At 36.7% G+C, this 10,809-nt stretch overlaps 1 protein-coding gene across 1 annotated transcript; it reads right to left on the bottom strand.

Annotated features, from left to right (window-relative positions):
* On the bottom strand, window positions 1–1,255 carry LOC103703216 (zinc-finger homeodomain protein 9). The gene has a single exon (XM_008786001.4). It carries the CDS (start codon window positions 1,122–1,124, stop codon window positions 201–203), a length of 924 nt encoding a protein of 307 aa, XP_008784223.2. The 5' UTR covers window positions 1,125–1,255; the 3' UTR covers window positions 1–200.
* Window positions 1,256–10,809: the final 9,554 nt, after the last annotated feature.

Below are 10,809 nucleotides of genomic sequence, written 5' to 3'. Positions count from 1 at the left end.
TGCCAAAAACCAAGAATATTTTTTTAAGTCTCCTCCTAGGAAGTTCCCTTCCAGTTTCCATTGTTAAAAAAGCAGCAGCTTAAATCTAGTGGGTGCATTCATCTCCATCAGGATCAGGAGTTTAAGACCAAAAACACCAGATTAACCATCAACACCAACTGAGACAACTAACAACAACAAAGTAATTCTCCTCGACCTTCTCAAGGGGAAGGAGGAGGAGAACCATTCACCACTTGGTCGTTGCCAGCGCCGCCGCTGCCAGCGCTGCCATTGCCGGCCGCCTCAATCCCACCACCATCTCCACCACCGCCACTGCCATCGCCGCCGCCGCCGCCGCTTCCATTCCTAATTTCCGCCTGTCCTCTCCTTGCTGAACCCAAGAAGGTGTGCTTGTTGTTGTGCATCCACACCTTGAACACACCCTTTCCGACACCAATCTCCTTGCACCGTTCCTCCACCAAGCCTTCGTCCCTCTTCTGCATCCTCCACCCCAATCTCTCCGAGAGCTCGTGCATCCGCTTCTTCTGCTCCGGGCTGAACTTTGTCCGGAACCTCTTCCTTGGCAACACCGCCGCCGCCTGCGGCGCCGCCGCTGGCCTCCCCGGAGAGGGCGCCCCAGGGAGCCCGGAGCTGAGGGCGAGCAGCATGTGGGGGGCGGGGGAGAAGTAAGGCGGGGGAGAGGCGGAGCTCCGGCGGCGCCGATGGTAATCCGCGTTGCCGTTCTCCTCATCATCCCGGCCGTCGTTGTCCTCATCGCGGCTGCCGGCCATGTCGTCCTCGCCCTCCTGGCGGCCGGCGCCGTCGTCGAAGTGGTGGTGGAGGAGGAGGGGCTCCGGCAGGCGGCGGTGGAAGTTGCGGTGGCAGCCACAGGCGGCGCACTTGAGGGAGGTGGGGTCGGCCGGGTTAGCGGCCTGCGAGGGCATGAACTCCCCGCAACCGTCGAGGGCGTGGCCGCCGAGGCTGGCGGCGTGGTTCTTGAGGCATTCCCGGTACAGAAAGTCCGCCGCGTCGGCGGCCTCCGCCAGCGACGACAGCCCGCGGTGGTGGCGCTTCAGAGAGCCGTTGTGGAAGGAGAAGGGCTTGGGCTTGGCGTCCGGGTCTAAGATTTTTGTGGCGGGGTCCATTCTTTAGAGGGCCAGGGGAAGCGCTCTTAGGTTAAGGGTTTTGAGTTAGATTGAACCATAGAGAGAAGAGCAGTGGAGGGAGAGAGGGCTAGAAAAAAAAGAAGAGGTGGGCAAGTGAACAGGAGTGATGTTGGAGATAATAAGAGGGGGATAAAAATTAGAGAGAGAGAGAGGGTGGGGATTGGAATGACGGAATGATAAAAGCGAAAGGGCAAAGACGGTAAGGGAGTACAAGTGTCAAGGGCCCCAAACCACCCGTTTTGAACCAGGGGTTGGGTAATAGTTAGGGTTAGGGTTTGGGAGGAAAGATTAGAAAGAAAAGTGCAATAAATATTATCCGGTGCTCGTTACTGTGGCGAGCATGCGGTTGTTGGAGGGTAATTATTGGAGAGGGGAGGGTGGGAGGAAGCACACCAAAGCCAAAGCACAGTGGCTTCACTTGTAGCTTGGAAGAGAATTTCTATAGTAGTGACATTCCGAACTAGTCAATAATGCATGAAGGAGAATGGCATATTCGGCGGTCATCGTCGATGGATAGATGGGTATCAAATATACTCTGCAATGCAAATAGTGCATTGTAGAGAATTCTAGATGTAGAACCACAACTATTTTTGTTTTACTTTCTTTGCATGCAAACGGGGAAACTAATCTAACATTGCCATGTCACGGACGCTGCTGAAGTCGTCGTACCATGTCTGTTCGTGCTCGATTGGCAAACACCTGTTTACCATCGCTGCCATCCATATTTGATACGATCGTTATGATCGAGCTGATCCGCTATAGCACATGAATGGCAAATCGTGTACACATCGCTTATTCTCAATTATTACACCAAACAAAGATGATCGTGATTGATTAACTAGCTTTCTTTGTTCCCAATTTCAAAGACGGCCTTCACATGGTAACACCAAGGTAGCAAGATAACCATAAGGTTTGAAATAAAATTGTCATAAAACAACACTCTGATCTCACTCTCTCGATATTTTTAAGCTATGCTTAGAAATAGAACTGACTGTAAATAAAGGAAATAAAGTACTTCAACGGCAGCTGTTGAGAGCTTTGGTAATAAAGCAATATTATAGCATCAATCCTATCCGGCTAGTGCAAGTATTCAAATTTAAGAAGAGATTCATTTACAAGAAAGGATAATAAATCAGATATATGTGAGCACTAGCAAGCATAAGCAAACATTTACGTATAGTTATAGTCAGCTGGTACATATAAATTGGATACATAGAAACAAATGAGAATAACATACCTCTGATTGGGTGTTCAGGCATGGCATATGTTACAACTTAAGATGTAGAGGATGCATGCTATGAAAAAAAAAAGAGGATGCCATATGCAACCACACATTGCATTAACTTATTTTATTGTTTAACAAAGTGTCAAAAAAAAGGAAAAAAAAAAATCGGTTTCCTCCTTATGAAACATTCATAAAGTGACTTCATTGACACATTATAAAAATCATGCTTTATTTTCTACAATTCTTCTCCTCCTCTTTTTAAAAATATTTGCTCCAGATTCTCTCTTTTCAGGTTACATCAACTAAAGAATCTCTTTCCCCTTTCTCCTATTTCATATAGTTAACTGCAACTGTTCCCAAAACTTGAAACTTAGCTACTGCTAAGCTACAAGAATTGAGTTGGAGTGAATGAGTATTTCTTGAAGCCAAGTATAATTAAAGAACTTTTAATTCTGTAGCAAACTTAAAGCCAGGTACACCATATAATCTTTTCTCCATCATCTTGTGAGTCTTCATGATGTTTTTGCCTTCACAATCTTATGTATAACTTTTTCCTTTGCAAGTTCTACTAAAGAAATATATCAAAATATTAAAATTTACAATACTAAATGAAAAGTTTGGACTACAATGTCTAGCTCTTGATATTTTATTATGTGCTAATAGAATCGATTCAAGAAATATAAGGAACTATAAAATTATGGTTAAGCCATCCACTTATTCTTGTTCCGCCAAACAAATATTTTATAGAGTACTTTTGAAAATATCGTTAGCACAATTATACTTCAAGAACCTATCTATATTATTTATATAAAGATAATTAATTATAGAGAATATATAGTCGAAATATCTAGAAGACACTAACAGCTACCTTCTTGTATTAACATCCAAAGGAACATAAAATTATTACCTATGGACTTAGAGAAAAATGATGAGATTAAATATAGTTCTTGGGGATATTGCGAGTAAAGGATGCATATAAATAATCTACAAAAAATATGAAAATTGCTAATAAATGGCATGCATATATTACAAATAATGTTAAAAAATACTCCATGGGTGTTCTTAAAAAAATATATAATTATGGGACACTTTACGTATGCTAGGATACATCTCGATTACATACCAAGTCCACACTTATTATTTTATCATGACACAAAAGTTCTATGCACTTAACTTCTCAATCTTTTGGGTGATAGCCTACAGTTTTCGCTCTCATGACATATGCCCTAACCTACTGCTTCCAAGCATACACAAGAAGGCAGAAGCAAGAGACACTAGGGTGATCTTTTCTCCATCTTGTTAGTCTTCATGATCTTTTTACCTTTACAATCTTTTGTATAACTTTTTTCCTTACAAGTTCTACTAAAGAAATATATCAAAATATTAAAATTTACAATACTAAATGAAAAATTTGGAGTACAATGTGTAGCTCCAGATATTTTATTATGTAATAATAGAATCGATTCAAGAAATATAAGGAACTATATTATTATGGTTAGGCCATCCACTTATTCTTGTTCCACCAACCAAAAATTTTATAGAGTACTTTTAGAAATATTGTTAGCACAATTATACTTCAAGGACCTATCTGTATTATTTATATAAAGATAATTTAATTATAGAGAATATATAGTCGAAATATCTATGGAAGATACTAACAGCTATCTTCTTGTGTTAACATCCAACGGAACATAAAATTATTACCTATGGACTTAGAGAAAAATGATGAGATTAAATATAGTTCTTAGGGATATTGCAAGTAAAGGATGCATATAAAGAATCTACAAAAAATAAGAAAATTGCTAATAAATGGCATGCATATATTACAAATAATGTTAAAAAATACTCCATGGGTGTTCTTGAAAAAAAAATATAATTATGGGACACTTTACAAATGCTAGGATACATCTAGATTACATACCAAGTCCACACTTAATATTTTATCATGACACAAAAGTTCTATGTACTTAACTTCTCAATCTTTTGAGTGATAGCCTATAGTTTTCACTCTCATAAGAGATGCCCCAACCTACCGCTTCCAAGCATACACAAGAAGGTAGAGGCAAGGGACAGCAGGGGTATTCTCCTAACGTTACTATAATTAGTCCATTTCTTTCCTTCCCTTATGGCAAAGTGCTTTCTCTATCTACTAAAGCAATAAGCGCAGACCTATCTTAAGCTAGCGTAGGCTTTTGCTTTCGTAATAAGGGCAAGTCAGGACTAAGAGCCCCCATTCATGCAATCCGAACATTTGAGGATGTGTGCAGACTTATTCATCATCAAGTAGTTCTGTAGTTGCACCCAGCAGATCATCCGCTGTGCTTGATTTACTAACGCTATTAATTTAACTCAGTGCTATTAATTTCAACTTTTTATATAAAGTAAACAGTTTTACTAACGCTATTAATTTAACTCAGTGCAAGTGTAGATTTTACAAATTATTAAATATAAGTATAATAAATATAAATTTCAGAGAAAATTTATAATTAAACCTTGTCCAGATTTGACTTGGCCTATTTACACCTGATTTTTTCAATTACATATATCTATGAATAAAAATCCATACCATTGATTTTGATTCATAATCTATGAATAAGTATACCTGTTAAATTTAAGTATATTATGATGTCAGATTTTGTTTATATTTATTAAATGTCTATTGGTAGTTCTATGCGAGAAATGAAGATAGACTCATGCACTCTAAATTACTCAAGGCCAAAACACTTGAGAGGCACCAACAAAGACTGGTGCTAAAAAAATCTTCTGTTTGTAAGGGGAGTGCAAAACTAGCCGACTTCACCACTTTTGGAGATAAATTGATATGTATTTATCAAGATATAGAAGATAGATGACATAACACATTTTTTTAAGAGAGCTAGAACTGAACTACACGAGGTAATTTTCTACTATTTACGAATTAATTTAATATATATATATATATATAATTCCTTTCTTTTGAATTTTTAATTTACTTAGGGGTGCACCATGAGTCTAGTTAATTCAAGTTCCAGGTCAATCCAAAATCAAACTAATATCGGAGTTAGTTGTTAACTTTCGAATCCATCCCAAACTTATTAAGGTTAGAAGTGAAGTAAACCAAAGCAACTAAGACATGTTGGTTCAAGTTGACTCTTAGATTACCTAGAAATTCTTTTTTTTAAAAAAAAATTCAATATAACAATTTATTGATTTTATCCAAGAAAATATATTTAAAATAAATAATATAAAAACATAGATCAATAAATAAACTCTCGTGTAATATTTTAAAATAACAAATTCAGAAAATAAAATACAAATTTATTCATATCATGTCACAACAAGAAAAAATCCAACATTTTATATAACAAAGTAGAAGTTAAAATAGACTATTACTCTATGATAAAATAGCTGATATATACACTGTTTTATTGATCCATCTACAAGACTAAATAATATGCATTGGTTAGATTTAGTTTGAATTACCTAGTTCTTGATCTGCAAGCAAACTAATCAAAATTGGGTTTCTGAAGGGCCAAACCAATCAAAACAAATGAGGCTAATTTGGTTTAGTTTCAGGTTGACTTGAAATCATGTGTACCCCTAATACAACAATTCGTGATCGATCCATTTAAAACTCAAAGGTAATTAGAAAATATTGGCTCATAAAGTAGCTATATTATCCTGCATACAGATGGGACATGTGTGGATCTAACATATCCAAAAGCTGGGTACCTCAACACCCTAATAAGACCATAGAAACTTTATGCCTTCTTCATTGCTTTAAGATATTCCAATTCCACTTTTCAAGGGACACGTCGCAATTCCTCTAATGGCTTGAGATAAGAAAAATCACGGTATATAAAGCTCATGCCACTTTTGAGTCAGAGAAGGAACAAATGTACTAGCTTTCCTCCACATCCAAGAGATTGTTCCTATATTTTGAATCTATAGATTTTGATGGCTTACATATCTAAATTTCCAACTGATGGAAAAGTAGTTTTTTCAGATTCCTCATAGATTTTTTTTATAAAATATGAAAATCTTATTTTATGAAAATGCTACTCCCTTTTTTTTTTGTGAAAAACTCCAGCGAAATAAGAGGTCTTTCTTCCATTTTTTTTATTAACTATACTTTTCTCTCCTCTCTTCCAGCGAATCAAATGAGTCCTAAATGAATTTAATCTTCTTTTTTTTTTTTACAAAGAAGAGTATGAATATGTTACAGAGTCGGATAAATTCTTATTGATCGTGATTCTAGCCGACATCCAATTTACTAGGACAGAGTGGTTCTATGTGGAAAGCTAATCTCGTTTTTAGCCTTTCTTGGACTATAGAAAATCCCTTTTTCAGAAAAAGAGAAAAAAAGAAAAAAGCATGGTCCCTGTGATTTCTTTCTAAACTATACTCCCTAAATAATTATTACAGAGTATATAACTAATATGAAAAGCATATCTATTAAATCTTTGCAACCTAGGAGCATATCCATTGATCAAATGCCCCTTCATAATAAATAAGCCACATGATTCATGCTCGCCAAGAACTAGTAAAAGTGAAAGCTTATCCCAAACTTTTTTGAGTGGGCTGTACGAGATGCTTGTTCGTTGAACCTACCTCCTTTAGAATCTAGCAATATGATTTCAATGTATTCCCATCCATCACCATTAGCTTCCCAGTACAGCCACAATGTGGCAAACAGGTCAGGTTAGGCTGGATTGGATACGAGTTCAGTCGGATGCTGGTCAAATCAGAAAAAAATCTAACAACTCAAAGATCCACTTAATCCTTTCAAAACTCATTTAACCTATTGGAAATCTGCTTAACCTATTTAATACATCTAATCTAACTTGATCATTTTATCAAATAGGTTATAGAAATTGGGTCAGATTACTTATTTAATAAAAAGTTCGTGTTCGAGTCTAGATTTTTGACATGTTTAATAAATGAAGATCTAAACTTGTATCGGAATTTTTTAACAAAAAAGTTTTGGTAAGTCACCTCATTTATGCCTAACATGAACTTATTTAAAACTAGTCAGTTGTAGGTTGGGTTGGCAGGTTGCTAAGCCTGTACAATAAATTGCCACCCTTATATGGCACCCAAAGTAAAAAATTTTGAATCTCTCATCATTAATTCATGCATACACCACATGTTTCTTTTGTAAAGCCAATCAAATTCTTTGGGTGATTTTGAAGTTCAAGTTGTATAAAAACACCCATACTTCGATGTTTTACATCTTCAAATTCATCCTCTATTTCATGTTTAAATAAAAAATTTCAACAAAAACAACTACTAAAGTGCAGGTTGTTATTGGATAGAACCATTGGCCAGGAAACCAATAGTTGGATTCATAAAAAGATTGACTAATTATAATACAATCTTAAACTAAGTATCTCGTCTTAGTGGTAATTAAGAATAGTGTAATATATATATATATATATATATATATATATATATATATATATATATATATATATATATATATATGTTGCTCTTCCAACATAGTTGTTGATTTCAATGTCTCTTTTTAAATAATTAATTTTAGCTTATCCAAACTATAAGCATATCAGCTCTTATCATTGTTATAAGATGCAATCTTGTGATATCTAACAAAAAATTTCGAAAACATACAAAATATCTTGAATTATTGTTCACAAAGATGTTCCAAATAATAAGTTGTTTCGATGAAGCAATGAGGGTGTTGTGTTGCCCTAGTTATTATGGCTGGCATGAATTGTTTGAGGTCATAGGTTGACATGGAAGAGCTGGATATTATATATATCCGGTTGTGATTAGTGCTAATTGATACAATTCATACTAAATGCTTTGGCCTGCTTCTATATAAAGCCAATGGTGAAGGGAGGTTGCTTTGATGAACTCATGAAGAATTCTCAACCAAGTGTGGCTTACAAGCAAGCGAGGTGTCTTCCTGCTTCTCCTTCATCCCTCAATTTTATTTTTCTCCAACTAGACCCAAATCTAATCCAATCCATAACCAATCCAAGCCCAACCCATAACCAATTCATGTCCGGCCCATATAAGCAACTCAACCCATCAACCCCACCTAGCCCAATATAAAGCTCGATTAGATTTAGTATGATTTATTCTACGTCAATTGGCTCTTAGAAGAATAAACTAAACTACCCCAACCATTAGCCACACAAACCTATTTCATTTTTACTCATTTCTCTTCTTTGCAAACGACTCCCATAGTTTCAAGCTCATGCTAGCTCTCTAGATTAAATAGATTAAAATTTATTTGGGACCTTAATGGCCATTAGCTCATGCGAAGCCGAATTTGTGTAAAATAATCTCCATGTGTTAATCTCATGCTTCTGTTCAATTGTTTGAACTTACTAGGGGAATTAACAAACTCCCATTACCTCTTTTCCTTGGCCATTTCAATGAATTCTAGCCATTTGTCCCATTCCCTCCAATCCAATCTTGCCACTTGGAAAACACAAGCAATGCTTACCAAATCACACATGCTTTTCATGTAGTGAGATAAAATCTTAACCATGTATCCTGATCCTCATAACTAAGCCTTCACATAAGTGCTGACTCAATTATATATAAATCCCCCTATTCATGAAAAGAGCACCAAGCAAGAAAGCCACCAATTCAAGTCTTAACTCTTTCTCTTAGCCTCCTTCCTTTGTAGTTTTTAAAACCCTAAACTTTGTTCTCCAAAAAAATCTTAGCCTTAAACTAATCATCTAAATCTTAGAGTCTTCATATGCCCAACTTCTCCATCACCTCTTACAAACTAAAAGATCCCAATGCATCCGGAAAGCATCTGTGAAGGAGAAAGACGCGGTCCACCTATTAAAGTCTGGCATGCAGAAGGCTTTTAGCCTTAAGGCTTGGGCTTCCTTCCAAGCCTAAGAGGGATCCTACTTGCACACCATAAACAACAAGGAAAGAACAAGAACTCCAGCATCTCTTCCCTCTCTCTTCTCTGTTTCTCTTCTTTTTTCTCATTTACCCTTTCCTTTTACTTGCTTGCTTACTAACCTTGCCAACTAATTAACTCACTCACTTTTATTTACTTGTTGTTTTACTTCTTTATATTATTTTTATCTCATCACTTTATTTATTTGCTTGCTTTCGTTTTGTTTTTACTATTTGGCATCTCAGAAGAGTTAGCATCATGTATATCTATATATATTTTTAGTTTTATGTCTTTTACAAATAACTCTCATTGCTATGTTGGTAAATTTTAACATGTTAATATGCTTAGAAGTGACTCTAGTGATTGCAGAATTAATGAAGGACATGATCGCAGAATTAATGAAGCCACTATCGTGGCATCTCTAGATGAATATGAAGTTATAGCAGTCAAGATATAAGAGATAGGTGCTGTACATGTATAAAGAATTAAATGCTGAGGTGAATGGGTATAAATATCTTCTATTATTGATGTTTATACTAACAGATCTGGACATGTGTATGATGACAAGTTGTCCGAATGGTGAAGGAAGACTTTCTTCAGTAGGGTTTGATGGGGTATTAGAAGAACTTCAACTAAGCATGGCTGATGAGAGAGAAGCCCATCAAACCAGCAATGGGGAAGCTTGAAGGAAGCTCGTGCACCGACTTTTCCAATCCAATGTTTAAAAATTGTTGTTGAAACAGTTGAATGCAATGAAGCAGTACGTACAAGACCTAAATGGCTTTACCATTTTTTTATGATTGAAGAAAAGATTATTGCGAGTGTTTAATACACTTACAAGGGAAACAAGGATTGAAAGAAAAATGTCTCTAGTTACTATGCAAATTACAGTTTGTAAATATATAACATGTTATATGGTTAGCTTATTAATTAGTTAGCTTGCGGTAGTCGACTTCTATTAAATATTTTTACCATTTTTATTACGCAGGATTCATCGCCATGTTTCTGATTTTTCTTTCTTGTGTCCATCCAAAATGAGATGAGACATGCCTCTAAGCTATGCCTTCCATTGATTCATGAAAGCTCGCTTGCATTCGCAAAATATAGGAACTCTTGTGCCTCATCAAAATGCTTTGAGATACTTATTGCTCAATCCAATGGCCAGATTGTTTTAACTGTTTGACATACCTTTACCTCACCAAAAAAAAAAAAAAAAACTCCTTTTGACATACCTACATATTAATTAATTTGGATCCGAATGAAGTCATCAATTAAAAAGAGTTCAGACAAAAATAGGGCTGTTAATGAGCCGAGCTGCTCGGGCTCGGCTCGGGCTCGGCTCGGTAAAAGCCCGGCTCGGGCTTGGCTCGTTAGTCAAACGAGCCCGAGTCCGAGCCCAATATGAGGCTCGTTTACACCCGAGCCCGAGCCCGAGCTCGAGCCCGAGCAGCTCACGAGCCCAAACGAGCTCTAGTCTCCCACTGAAAAATTTTATTTCAGCACTATAATTCATAAAAATCTGACCACATAGAGAAAAATAGCCTGTTATCAAGCCCGATTACGAGCTCGAG

The sequence above is a fragment of the Phoenix dactylifera genome, unplaced genomic scaffold, assembly GCF_009389715.1.
Source record: "Phoenix dactylifera cultivar Barhee BC4 unplaced genomic scaffold, palm_55x_up_171113_PBpolish2nd_filt_p 000832F, whole genome shotgun sequence".
In the NCBI taxonomy this organism is placed as follows: Eukaryota; Viridiplantae; Streptophyta; class Magnoliopsida; order Arecales; family Arecaceae; genus Phoenix; species Phoenix dactylifera.
This window is presented reverse-complemented; position numbering and strand designations above follow the sequence as displayed.